Raw genomic sequence first — 13,162 nt, 5'->3', positions numbered from 1 at the left:
GCAGGACAGGACCGGAACGTGGGCCTCTGGAGCTCCCCTCCCACCTGGACACCTCCGTGCCCAGTGCTGGAGCTGTAGATACAGAGAGCTCCCAGCGCCCCAGCTCGAGTTCTGCCATTGGATGGGGCGGTGGCGGGGGGGTGGGGCCTCCAGGAGCTACACAGAGATGCTCCCTGGGTCTGAGTTTCCTCATTTCCGGAATCTGGGCCCCTTGTACACAGGGGTCTTTATCTGTTCCTTCCTCAGTGGATTCCCAGGTTTTAGAACAGTCCAGGCACATAGTAGGTGCTCAGTAAATGTGTGTTGCCCGAGCACGTCGAAAGGGCGTGCTGTGAGGATGAAGTCATTCCACCTGGCTCAGAGGACCAGCTGTAACTGTCATCATCGTCACTGCCTTTGTCCCCTGAGCAGATGGGACAACGGGCAGCAGAAAGGTGAGAACAGGACACAGAGGGTGAGATCCTGGGCCAGGAAGGGCCATTCAGAGCGGCCTGGCCTGGGGGCTTCATCCACACCTCTGCCCTCCCTTCCTCCCCCTGGCCTCACCCAGCCCCCGGTCACTCGTGGAGCTCGCATCCCTGCCCCAGGGCTTTTGCTCATGCAGTTTCCTCTGCCGGAGATGCCTTCCTCCCCTCCTCACCTGAATCACTCCTTCCCAACTTTCCCCATGGGCTCCATCATCACCTCCTCCGAGAAGCCATCCTAATTTCGCTGGCATGCCCAGCCCCAGGGCCTTCTGTCCAGGGGTGGTTTTACACGGGTCTGGGTCCTCTGATTCTGGTCTGCCTCCCAGCTCGACAGCAGCTCCTGCCAGCTCATCAGCTCACAGCACAGTGCCTGGTGCCCGGCAGGTGCTCTGATGGGTGTGGGGGCCTGCCTGGGGTCTCTGCACCTTCCCCGTGGTCCCGGAGGGGCCAATCTCCCATCCAGGGAGCATCTGGCAGTGAGGGACCACAGGAGGGCCTAGCAGAGGAGGTCCTGCCTGCACCCTTGTAGGGGGCTAGGGCAGGTGTGACACCTGAGGCCCACGGCACACGACCACTGAAACTAAGTCCTGTTCTCCCGGGAGGGGCGGAGAACATTGGCTGGCAGGGTGGTGGCTTGTTCGGAGTGTGAGGACAGAAGAGGAGGGTTGGAAGTGTCGGGACCGTGTCTCAGTCTCCAGGTGCCCAGCACTGGGCCAGTCATCTCCAAGTCGCCCTAAGCTTCGCTGAAGGGGGAGGGGCCTCGCTGAAGGGGGAGGGGGATGAATGACACATGTTTCTGGGGTCACCAGCACCCTGATTCCCTCCTCACTGCAACTCCAGGAGGCCCAGGGCCACCCAAGACTGGAGGCAGCCAGGGGAGCCCCACGTGCGGCCGGGGTTCCCTCCAAGTCCCTGCGGGAGCTGGGCCTCCAGGCTAGAGGACGCTGGGTGGCAGTGGGACGCAGCACACCCAGGCAAAGGATGGCTTTCCCATTTACAAGCACCTCTCTTAGTTTTGAGAGAAACAGATTTCCATACCAAATAAGGCGGTGGACTTCAGAGCCGCTGCCCACTTCACACAATTCCTTTTAAGAGTCCAAACGCAATTACACTTGGAACTTGCCGGGATTGGCCCCCCCACCCCCACCCCCTGGCCTCCGCGTGTAAACAAGCGGCCCAGCTGGGCCCCAGCTGGCCGGCCTGGGAGAGGAGGGGAGGGTCCCCAGCCTCTCCTCCCCCTCCTCCTCGGGCGTGGCCGGGAACTGCAGCATCCTCGACTCCTCACCCCACCCCTCCCTAAAAGCAAAGGCCCCCCCACCCCAGGCCTGCCGGACCCAGTAGGGAAAAATCCGCGCCCCCTCGGAGGTTCACAGGCGGCAGGGACATCGTGCTCCTCTGGGCACGGAGGTGCTGCAGGCCCAGGGCAGGTGCAGGAGAGCTCCGTGTCTGGGTTCTCTTGCCGAGTCGAGGCCCGCCGAGGCAGCCCCCAGCCTGGGCACCGTGTGTTCCGCAGAGGCTGTGCTCAGAATTCCCCCGGGCTCCGCGGGGCCATGAGAAAGTCGGTCCAGGGCAGCGGAGCCTTCCCTGGTGGCTGCCTGGGAAAGCCGCTCCTCACCCTCCGCGTCCTCAAGGCCACCCCCCTCTGGCCCCTGCGCTGCCGCCCCCACCCCCCAGGCTTTGGCTCGGTGCCCCAGGACCCCGCGAGGGGCTCGCCCGGCTGGGGGGAGGCGGACTCATCCTCCCGCCGAGCGGCGCACGCACCAGGCACCGCAGCCCCGCCCGTTTCCCTGCTCGGTCCGGCCCCAGGCGAGCGCTGTGATTTTCCACTTGCGCCATCTGATTGCTATTAGGGCTGGGGAAAGGGAATCCTGGCTCCAGAAGCCCGCAGGGGGGCCCTGGGCAGAGTCCGGGGTGGAAGGGGCTGTGGGGTGCCGCCTGGGTGGCCCTGCTGTGCAGTCACAGGTGGGCCTCTGCGAAGGCCGAGCGCCGCCCCAGCCTGGAGCCCTCGCCCTCTGCCTCCTTGGCTGCTCCGCTATCAGTGCCTGGGTACCGGGGGGCTCACTCCACCCCCCCCCACCTCCACCCCAGGCCCACACGCCCAGAGATGCCCAGGGAGGGGCCAAGAGAAGGCACCGGGCAGGCGGAGAGCCTGGCGCTCCCTCTCCGCGTGCCGCGGGCAGCCCCTCGGAGCTGCAGATTCACAGCTGGACTCGGGCCGCAGTGCTCGGGCCAACGTGACGTCACCAGGCGGCGAGCTGAGTTCCCAGTGGGGCTCGGGGTGGGAGTCGGGGTTGGGGTGGGGGGGTCCGGAGCGGGGCATTCCTTCCCACAGCTTCATCCCGGCTAGGCCCCTCCTGCTCCTCCCCGACCCCGCCCCTCCTGCAGGGCCTGGAATTGGGTTTGGGGCGGGTTACACTTCCAAAGCCATCTCCAGCAAGCAGGCAGGCAGGCAGGCGAGGCTCTCCTGCACTCGGAGCACGCCTTTCCTGAGCCTCCGGGCAGTGCCCCGGGCTGGCCTGCCCGCCCCGGTGGTTCGGGACCAGAGGTGGGCATCGCGGGAGGAGCCCTCCGCCAAGGGGAGGCCTCCGAGGATCAGGCCCGCAGCTGCAGGTAGTGCCACACACCCGGGGCCCAGGGGAGGGCATCTCGGCAGCCAGGGCTGCAGGGTGAAGGCCTGGGCAGGGAAAGGGAGAGAGGTGGGCACCTTCAAGGCTGGCAGCCCCTGGAAATCACATGGCTCCAAGCAGGAGCCCCCCCCGAGACCCCCAGAGCAGTGCTGTCAGCATCCGAGGCCCCAGGAGTCCCGAGGACACGGGGCCACTTGAGAGCCCCCGTCTTGTGCAGCAGGCCCCGGCACTCCGACCCCCAAGCCATCTGTCCTGGGCTTCCAGCTCCTGGTCTGTCCTCCGGAGGGTGGGGGCTCCCCCTCCCCGCCTCCCCTACTCTTGCCAGCCTCCAGCCGTCCAAGTGAGTTTTCTGGAAGGGCAGGAAGGGGAACACCCAGCAGGCAGCATCCCACTGCTGTCACACAAGCAGACTGCGCTTCCGGCAGCTCGGGGCCTGCCCTGGGGTAGACAGCGAGGAATAAGCCGCGGAGGAGGCTATTCAGCCACGGAGGCTGGGCGGCTGCGTCCCACCTTCTCCCAGGCGGGCAGTGCCTGGTGGGGTGTTGGCGCTGGGCGAAGCTGTCTATTCCTGAGGCATTCCAAAAGGTCTCCCCTGTGTCCGGTGGGGAGGGACAGCCGCAAGCCCACCCCACAGCCAGCTGTCTCAGACCCAGCCCAGGCGGCAGCCCCCCAGCCAAGGAGACAAGGGGCCGGGAAGACGGCAGAACTGGAGACTGCTCGCTCCCTCCAAGCCAGGCCTCCTGGAGCAAAGCCCTGCATAGCCGGCTGGGCCGGGCTCAGAGACCCGGGCATGGTGGGTGGAAGTGAGAGATGCGGGGCTTCCTGGGACCCTGGGAGGCAGACAGGTGGCTTGAGGCCCATCCCTGGGCTCCTGCTTTGAGGGGAGGGTCCACGGTGAGCTGAGCTGGCAGATTTTCTTTTGTCTGCGTTAGTGCAAGCTAGCCCTGTCATAGGCCGGATCCCAGTGTGAGGAGCACATGCACTCAGGCGCATCCATCCCTCACACATGTCACACACATGTCCTTCCACGGCCCACGTGGGGTTCAACTCGGCTCTCAGGTCCCTCCATACGAGTGCAATAGCTTTTCCGATGGCCCGTGGCAGGGCAGCGAGAGCTCAGACACACACAGTGACAGTCACCCCTCGAGTCAACACTGCGTGCCCAGCCCCATTGTGGGCAGGTCCCAGCCAGCAATCCTGGGGGGCATCTGTGTGCTGGGGGACGGGGGGCGTCTAGCTTGGCGGGAGGGGAACAGTGGAGGCCCTCCAAGTCAGGACATCAAGCCTGGGGCCCGAGCCTGGGGCCCAGGCCTGGGGGTGGTTTGGGTCTGGAAGGATGAGCAGAAGAGTAAGGTCGGTGGAGGAAGAAGAGGGTGGAAGGGCAGCTACTCCCCGGAAGATGGGCTGAGGCGGGCAGTTTGAGGGCTGCAGGCACCCGGAGAGTTTCAACAAGTCCCAGCGTGTGAAGGAGGTTGAGATTTGTCCATGGCAACGGGGACAGGGGTCCAACGAGAGTCAAGACCGCCACGGGGGCGGGGGTGGGGGGCACAGTTATATGCACGCCTGAGACCCATTCCCTGCCCCGCTCCTTCGCTATCTGCAGACCCACACTGTTCAGGCCTCACGAGCTGGATCACGCAAAAGGGCTCCCACCCCGCGCGCAGCCAGCGGCTGCGGTCCGCGCCAGCCCCGCCGGTGTCCCCTCCAGGCGACCCCGCGCCGGGGGCTCCGGGAGGCCGGTGGTTAAAGAGGGCGGGCGGCTCGCAAGAACCGCCTCTCCGCGCAGCCAATGACCGGCGCCCGCCCGGGCCCACCCTCCCGGCCCGGGGCGGAGGGGCGCAAGGCGGCCTCGACTGGCTGCGGCCGGGTTGGAATTCCGGGGGAGTCAGGAGGATGAGGAGGGGCCCAGCACCCCGCCGCCCGGCTGGGCCCCCCGCAAAGCCCCTCCTCCACTCACAGCCTCAGTTTCCCACCTGCACGGTGGAAGGGATGGGTGCTTGCCAAGTTGGGGCTGAGCTCAAGTTGGGGATCGCGGTCAATTCGAGTGAACTCGTGGCAAGTCCACCGATGAGCTCTGCCCGGCCAAGATGGACAAGTCTCAGGCCACCCCTCGCTTCTCCCAGCCGCCCCCCACCCCTAACCCCGACCTGAAGTCCTGGCCGAGTCCAGCTGCTCCTCCTCCGGCCTGGAGCTAGGGCCACCATAGCGACTTTAGGGCTGGCCTCTCCAGCCTCCCTGCCTCTTCAGCCCGTCTAGGCTCTGCAGACACAAATCTGCAAAGCCGTAGTGTGCCCCCCAACCCCCGCAGGGAGGTGACCTCACCTCCCTGTCCTCATCACAGGGGCGTGACTACACCTGCCTCCTTGCTGGAACCCAGGACCAGACAGGAGGACGGGTGTCCGTGAGCAGGCTCTCACTGACCCGGGGTTGATGGTGGGTGATGACAGCAATGCTGATGCTGCCCTGCCTTCCAGGCACGTGTACGGGAAAGACCAGACACCTTCAGTTCAGTTCAGTTCAGTCGCTCAGTCGTGTCCGACTCTTTGCGACCCCATGAGTTGCAGCACACCAGGCCTCGCTGTCCGTCACAAACTCCTGGACTTTACCCAAACTCATGTCCATCGAGTTGGTGATGCCATACAAACACAAGGCCCAGGGGAAAGCCTCCTCCTCCAGGAAGTCTTCCTGCCAGAAATGATCTTTTCTCTCCCACGCTCCCTCCTGGAACTAACTGCCCGGAACCCCTGTCCCACCCCTGGCTGGACACAAAGCTGGTGCCCAAGAAGTGTGTGCAAACGTATCCCCAGACACCATCTGGCTCCAGAAATGTCAGACAGAGCTGGGAAGGAGAAGGACTTCTTCCCCAGGAGGTATCACTAAGGTATCAGCAGCAGGGTGAATGAGGACCCCCTCCCCAGGGAAGGAGGGGACAGTGCACACGGATGCCACCCACTCTGGACTCAGCAGGAAGCCCCGTGCCTCCCACAGGGCCCTGCCTCTGGGGAACCAGGGGATGGCTCATGAACCTGTCCTCCAAGGGGACAGCCCTACGGGCCTGGGGAGGGGCCTGCCCAGGCGTGGAGGACACCGCCCCCCTGATGTGACCCTTTGTGCCGTTCTCAGTGCCGGTGAGCTGTGAGCGGAGCCCTGAGGAACGTGGACTGGCCAGGCCTGGAGATGGCCGGAAACTGCTCCTGGGAGGCCGACCCCACCAACTGGAACAAGGCAAGTGCCTCCATCAGCTCCGCACAGAGGGGGCTCCTCCGCCGGGGCCTGCGGGATGGGTGTGATGGGAGGAGCACGCCACCCCGATACGTCCTGCTCACACACACTCTGCCACCCAGAACCCATCCTCTAGCTCGGGACAGACAGGGCCCCTCTGCGCTGTGTGGCCTGGCACTGCTTACCAGGTCCCTCAGATCCCCAGTGCCTTCATCATTGGACACCCTCAAAACCTGTCCTGTGTTACCAACCTCCAGAGGTCTCGTTCTCTCCTCCCTGTGGGGATGGGGCGGTCAGCTATTTCTCATGGCTAGGCCCTGCCGGGAGGTCCTGCAAAACTGGCTCCAAAGGGGCCCTGAGGTCACATGCTCCGTGGGGCTCTGGCCCACCCCACCAGTGTCACCCAGGGCCCGCCGCCACGGCTTAACTCCCCCCTGCAGGCGCCATCCTGCAGCTGAGACTCTGAGAGTCCACCAGGCTGACCCACCCTTCTGCCCTTGCCCCTCTGGTCCCTACTTCTCTGAGACTGTTGGAAACTCTGGAGTTCTTTTCTGAATCCTGGGCAAAACCCTCTCAAGTTGGAAGGACCTCTTGAGTTTAGCGGGTACAACGTTTGAGGAAACGAAGGCTCACGCCAGTGTAGTGACTCAACGGGGGTGAGTCCAGAGGCCCAGCAGAGCCCGGACTCCTGCCCAGGACCTGAGCCATAGCCCCAGGCACCTCCCCACCACGCCTGCAGCCCCGTCCTGCTTCTGATGGTGACCGCTGTGGGGTGGCCGCCACGGGAAGCAGAGATGGGACCAGCTCCAGAGTCTCCAGAAACCCCCAGAGAAGAGGCAGAGCCCAGGGAGGGGACCAGGCTCCAGGCAGGCATTTTACAAGGTGGTATGTGGCCGGGATGGCAGCTCACGCCCAGTGACTCACCGGCCCTCCCGCTCTGACCCTGCGGAGAGGATTGCAGATTTTTTCCAGCCTGCGAGAGGCTCTGAGTGATCTGGTCTGTCAGCTGCAGCCCCTGCTGCCCTGTTCCCTTGGGCGCAGAGCTGGTCCTCCACCGACTGCTTCAGTCAGTGGTCTTGTAGATTACGCCTCTCTTCCCCAGCTAAGAGGAGGTTCTTAGGAGGCCACTCTGTGGCCTGGAGTAGCCAGAACCACCAACAGGAAAGACTGAGATTAGAGCAAGCTAAGGCGTTTGATGGGCTTCCCATGTGGTACAGTGGTGAAGAATCTGCCGGCCAATACAAGAGATGCAGGTTCGATCCCTGGGTCAGGAAGATCCCTTGGAGGAGGAAATGGCAACCCACTCCAGTATTCTTGCCTGGAAAACCTCATAGACAGAGGAGACATGACGGGCTGCAGTCCCTGGGGTCGCAAGAGTCAGACACGACCACACACACACACACACAGCACGAAGAGTTTGAGAGCTGACAGACAGACAGATGTGGAGTCATCAGTAAATGTATTTAGAGAATGCTGGGCAGTGGCTAGGACCCCATGCCCTGAGCTCACGGGGTCAACCCAAAGTTTACCAACACCCTCCAGTCCCTGCTTGCAGATGCCCCTTGACCAGAGCCAGGCCAAAAGTGCTCTCCCTTTGTTATGGAGTGTCAGGCCCAGAAAACCATCTTTCAGGACCCAGCTTTCTGCCAGAGCTGGGGGCCATCTGGAAAGCAGCAGAGTGGGCTTGATCTGACAACCTTCTGGGTTTTGTTTGTGTGTTTGTTTGTTTTGCTTTTGTTTTGGAGGGAGAGTCATGAGCAGTGGGAACTGATACCCTGCAGGCGTTTAAAGGGAGGTGAGGTTCAGGCTCTGTGGGAAAGAGCACTGGGAAGGATGAGTGATGTCTGCCGGGGTGTGGCAGGGGAGTGACAGTGTTCTGGGCAGCCTCGGCCACTTGGGACGAGAGGTCAAAATCGATAGCCTGAGAACAGAATCAGCTTCTAAAGACGTGTTGTGCTTGGCCCAAACAGTGTTTTTTTCAGATGTTTAAAGATCGGGGTAGTTTACATTAGGGCTTCCTAGATGGCTCAGTGGTAAAGAATCCACCTGCTGATGTAGAAGACACAACAGATGCGGGTTGGATCCCTGGGTTGGGAAGATCCCCTGGAGAAGGAAATGGCAATCCACTCCAGTATTCTTGCCTGGAGAATTCCATGGACAGAGGAGCCTGGGAGGCTGGAGTCCATGGGGTTACAAACAGTCGAACATGACTGAGTGAGCACGCACATACAGAGCTTACAGTCTCGAGTTCTGCCTTCTCTGGGGAGTGGGGGAAAGATGATCCGTCATAGTCTGCCAGTCCCCACTGGAGCCCCCGGCTGGAGCAGAGCGGCTGCCCACTTGCTCAGGAGAGGTGCCCTCCAGTTTGCCATTGTCCCCCCACTCGCTGGTTTCTTGCACCTGGCCCACCTTCATGCATTTCTCCACCAGCCCAGACCCTGCAGCCAAGACTGACATTTAGCCAGATGGACTCACACAGCCAGACCAAGTGTCAAACCACAGAAGCGCTCCCCCACAGCTCTATAAATAGCTGCTGCCTCCAGCGTCTCCCCCTCCAGGGACCCCCTGGCCAGGCCCAGTTCCCTCATGATCCAGAAAGCCAAAGGGTCACCCAGACCCAGCAGGGGACCACCCTGATTCCCCAGGTCTCTCTGATCCCACTGTGGGTCACGGTTCACTTTTGTTTTGGTAACTTGCAAGTGATTTTTGCTCTTCTAAATAAATGTTTTCATGTTTTAGTATGAAGCATTGCAAGTTTTGTAAATTTGCCTAAACCTTTATCGACTCTTGTTAGCCTGTTGTCACTTGTACTTTCTATCTAGTATCTTTTTTTAAAACTTTTTATTTTGTATGGGGGTATAGCCACAAACTAATGTGATAGTTTCAGGTGAGCAGCGGAAAGGAGTCAGCCTTACATATACATATACACATACAAGTATCTATTCTCCCCCGAACTCCCCTCTCATCCAGGCTGCTACATAACATTGAGCAGAGTTCCATGTGCTATATTGTTGGTTATACATTTTAAATGTAGCAGTGTGTACATGTCCATGCCAAATTCCCTAACTATCCCTTCTCTCCCAGCAACCACTAGTTCGTACTGGAAGTCTGTGAGTCTCTTTCTGTTTTAAAAGTGCACTGAAGATACTTTCTTTCCTAAAGCTATTTGCAAGTAAGTTACAGGGACTGCCCTGGTGATCCAGTGGCTAAGACTCCAAGCTCTCAATGCAGGGGGCCCAGGTTCGATCCCTGGTCAGGGAACTAGATCCCACATGCCGCATTTAAGAGATCATATGTCACAATTAAAGACTTCGTTTGCCACAAGGAAGAGTGGAGATCCTATGCGCCACAACTAAGACTCAGCACAGCCAAATAAATATTTTAAAAGTTTTTAAAAAGAAAGTAAGTTACAGACTCCAATGCCCTTTGCCCCCAAACAGCCTGTATCTTCTTAAGATCAAGGACCCCCCCAAGCAGCTACAGTGCATCTTCAGCGCACTGCTGTTCAGAAAGCGCAACATGGGTCCAATACCGCTATCTAGACATGGTTTGCATTCCCACTTCCCCAGTCATTCCCGTAACAGCCTCCACAGCGATGGCTAGACCCACAGTACAATCCAGGCTTACAGCCCTGCCATGATTGGTCATGCCCCTTTAGTTTTCTTCTGTGTAGAAAGGCTCCTCAGTTTTCTTGCACCATATGGACATTTTCTGGGCAGTGGGATGTCAGGTCCCTTGATGAGGGACTGATCATTTTCACTGTTTTCACCATCACTCTGGTAGGCTGCCAGCTCCAGACTCGGGCACAGAGTGGTAGATCAGGGGTGTCTTGTTCTCCAGTTGGAGCCAATTCATTGCTCCAAAGCCAAGTCTGTCATCAGGACCAATAGACCTGGAAGCAGATGTGGGTTTTGGGGTGGAGCCTAGCTCAGCTGGAGGCAGGCACGGGTTTGGGGGTGGAGCTTGCATGCATGCTTAGTCCCTCACTCCTGTCTGACTCTTTGCTACCCCATGAACTACAGCCCGCCACCACATCTGACCATGGGATTTCCCAGGCAAGAATACTGGAGTGGGTTGCCATTTCCTTCTCTAGGAAACCTTCCCCACCCAGAGATCGAACCTGGGTCTCCTGCATTAAAGGCAGATTCCGAGCCAGCGGGAAGCCCTGGGGGTGCAGCCTAGCCCACCTGGAAGCAGGCGCGGGTGTGGGGGTGGAGACCAGCCCCCTCACTGCGTCTCCCCCTCCGCACCTGCGCAGATGTGTCCCGGCGTGAGCGAGGCCCCCGAGCTGTACAGCCGCGGTTTCCTGACCATCGAGCAGATCACCATGCTGCCGCCGCCGGCCGTCATGAATTACATCTTTCTGCTCCTCTGTCTGTGCGGCCTGGTGGGCAACGGGCTGGTCCTCTGGTTTTTCGGCTTCTCCATCAAGAGGAGCCCCTTCTCCATCTACTTTCTGCACCTGGCCAGCGCGGACGTCGGCTACCTCTTTAGTAAGGCCGTGTTCTCCATTCTGAACACGGGGGGCTTCCTGGGCCCCTTTGCCGACTACGTCCGCGCCGTGTCCCGGATCGTGGGGCTCTGCATGGTCCTCACCAGCGTGAGCCTCCTGCCAGCCATCAGCTCGGAGCGCTGCCTGTCGGTCATCTTTCCCGCCTGGTACTGGCGCCGTCGGCCCAAGCGCCTGTCGGCCGTGGCGTGCTCCCTGCTCTGGGCCCTGTCGCTGCTGGTCACCTGCGTCCACAACTACTTCTGCGTGTTCCTGGGCCGCCAGGCGTCCGGGGCGGGCTGCAGGCACATGGACGCCTTCCTGGGCATCCTGCTTTTCCTGGTCTTCTGCCCGCTCATGGTGCTGCCCTGCCTAGCGCTCATCCTGCACGTAGAGTGCCGGGCCCGGCGGCGCCAGCGCTCGGCCAAGCTCAACCACGTCATCCTGGCCGTGGTCTCGGTGTTCCTCGTGTCCTCCATCTACCTGGGCATCGACTGGTTCCTCTTCTGGGTCTTCCGGATCCCGGCGCCCTTCCCCGAGTACGTCACCGACCTGTGCCTCTGCATCAACAGCTGCGCCAAGCCCGTGGTCTACTTCCTGGCCGGCAGGGACAAGTCGCAGCGCCTGTGGGAGCCTCTCAGGGTGGTCTTCCAGCGGGCCCTGCGGGACGGGGCCGAGCCGGGGGAGGCGGGAGGCGGCACGCCCAACACGGTCACCCTGGAGATGCAGTGTCCCTCGGGGAATGCCTCCTGAGAGGCCGGGCGCCTGCAGGCGAGGCCGGGCCCACGTGGCCTCCAGAGACCCTTGACAGAGGGACAGGAGCTGGCAGCAGCCCTGGGGCCCAAGCGCAGGGAGAGAAAGCTGCTTCTGCCTGCGAGCCGCCTTCTCCCAGGGCACAGGTTCCCCTGGGGAGGGGGGAGCGAGACAGACAGCCCCCTGTGACCCTGCCAGGCTCCCCCGGCCACCCCCTCCTTCGAGCCGCGGTACAGAAGTCGCCCCCAGGCCGCGGGCTGGGTGTGGGGCTCCTTCTGGCCCCAGGGTGGTCAGGAAGGGAGAGGAGGGCGTCACCCAGCCCTGTCCACCTTCTGCCCCTTGGTGAGGCAGCCCTCCCCGAGAAGGACTCAGCCCGCACCATCGCCTGTCGGGCCAGCAGCTTCCTCCTGCCGTGAAGACACCTCCTGGCTCCGTTCGTCCTCTTAAGGTGACCCTGTGAGCAGACGGCCACGAAAGGGCCCTGTGGGGGAGAGCTGCCCCTTAAGCACCTCGGGGTCCCATCTTTCTGCAGATGACGTTCCCGCCTCTGGGGAGCCCTTGGACGGCCCAAATGGCGGGGCTTCTGTCCTGCCAAGTAGCTGGACGCAGAAAGGAGCCGCGGCCGGCTTGAGTGACTCGCTGTCTTTTCTGACTCCGCGCCGGCTGGTGCATCCAAGCCGCCGTCTGCCTGGCCCACGGGGCTCTAGGGGGCCGTCCAGGCCATCACGGGGCTCCGGGGGGCCGTCTGAGAGCGGGCACTGGCTCTCCCTGGCCACCCCAGCCCACCTGCAGGCACGGGGGCCCAGCTTGGTCATCGGAGGTTTTATGAAAGACAGTAAATGTGTATCAATAAATGTTTTCTATCTTGCACTGAGGAAGACTTCCTGCCCTCTGTCCTATTCGTGGGCTTGTGCCCACACTGAGGACCCCACGGGCATCCGAGGCCCAGGTGGGCTGCCCTTCCGCGCTCCCTTCCCCGCACGGCCTGCTCCGTACCCCAGGTCTCATGCCCCGGCTCCTGGCGGGCCTGTCTACACCCCCAGTTGCTCCCTCTCCGGGGACGGTGTCCACTGCTCTGCTTGGGGGAGCGTGATCCCCACTCTACCCTCTGTTGGCTAACCCCCGTGCCCTTCCCACCCACCCACGGCCCCCTGCTCCCTCTGGAAACTTAGCTTTCATCACACCTCCTGAGTTCCAGGCTCTGTGCTGGCTGATACAGTCCAGCCCAGGAAGAACACTGCGTGTCCACACGGAACCTCCCACATCCCCCGCCCCAGGGGGGCCGCTGCATCTGCTGCTGTGTGCCCCTCCCGCCTTCCAGAACTCTCTGTCCTGAGGTCTCTGGGGTAGGCTAGGGACCCTGTGCCCGGCACCTCCCAACTTCCCAGCTAGAGCCTCGAACCCCTCCCAGGAGACGGCCTCCACTCGGGCCGGGCCGGCCGACTCCCTGACCGCCCCTCACCCCTGACAGCCCATGGGAGACAACCATTTTGGATCCAACCTGAGACCCCCGCCCCTTTGTGGGAAGATCTGGGGAAACCGCTCACCGCACAGGCCCCGGGGAGAGACCGAGGGCAGAGGCATCGGGGGCCCTTGGAGCAGAG

General features: G+C 61.8%; 1 protein-coding gene across 2 annotated transcripts; it reads left to right on the top strand.

Moving 5' to 3' along the window:
- The first annotated feature begins 2,771 nt into the window (after positions 1–2,771).
- Positions 2,772–12,433, top strand: MRGPRF (MAS related GPR family member F). Of its 2 annotated transcripts, XM_043452339.1 has the most exons (4): positions 2,772–3,077; positions 5,866–5,975; positions 6,218–6,319; positions 10,575–12,433. In XM_043452339.1, the coding sequence occupies exons 3-4, from the start codon at positions 6,272–6,274 to the stop codon at positions 11,556–11,558; spliced, it is 1,032 nt and encodes a 343-aa protein (XP_043308274.1). In that variant the 5' UTR covers positions 2,772–3,077; positions 5,866–5,975; positions 6,218–6,271; the 3' UTR covers positions 11,559–12,433. The 2 variants fall into 2 exon arrangements, with proteins under 2 accessions (XP_043308274.1, XP_043308273.1); XM_043452338.1 differs by lacking the exon at positions 5,866–5,975 and having other exon boundaries at positions 2,776–3,077.
- Positions 12,434–13,162: the final 729 nt, after the last annotated feature.

The sequence above is a fragment of the Cervus canadensis genome, chromosome 29 (genome assembly GCF_019320065.1).
Source record: "Cervus canadensis isolate Bull #8, Minnesota chromosome 29, ASM1932006v1, whole genome shotgun sequence".
In the NCBI taxonomy this organism is placed as follows: Eukaryota; Metazoa; Chordata; class Mammalia; order Artiodactyla; family Cervidae; genus Cervus; species Cervus canadensis.
The sequence above is the reverse complement of the archived record's forward strand: the minus strand, read 5'-3'. Positions and strand labels throughout refer to the sequence as shown.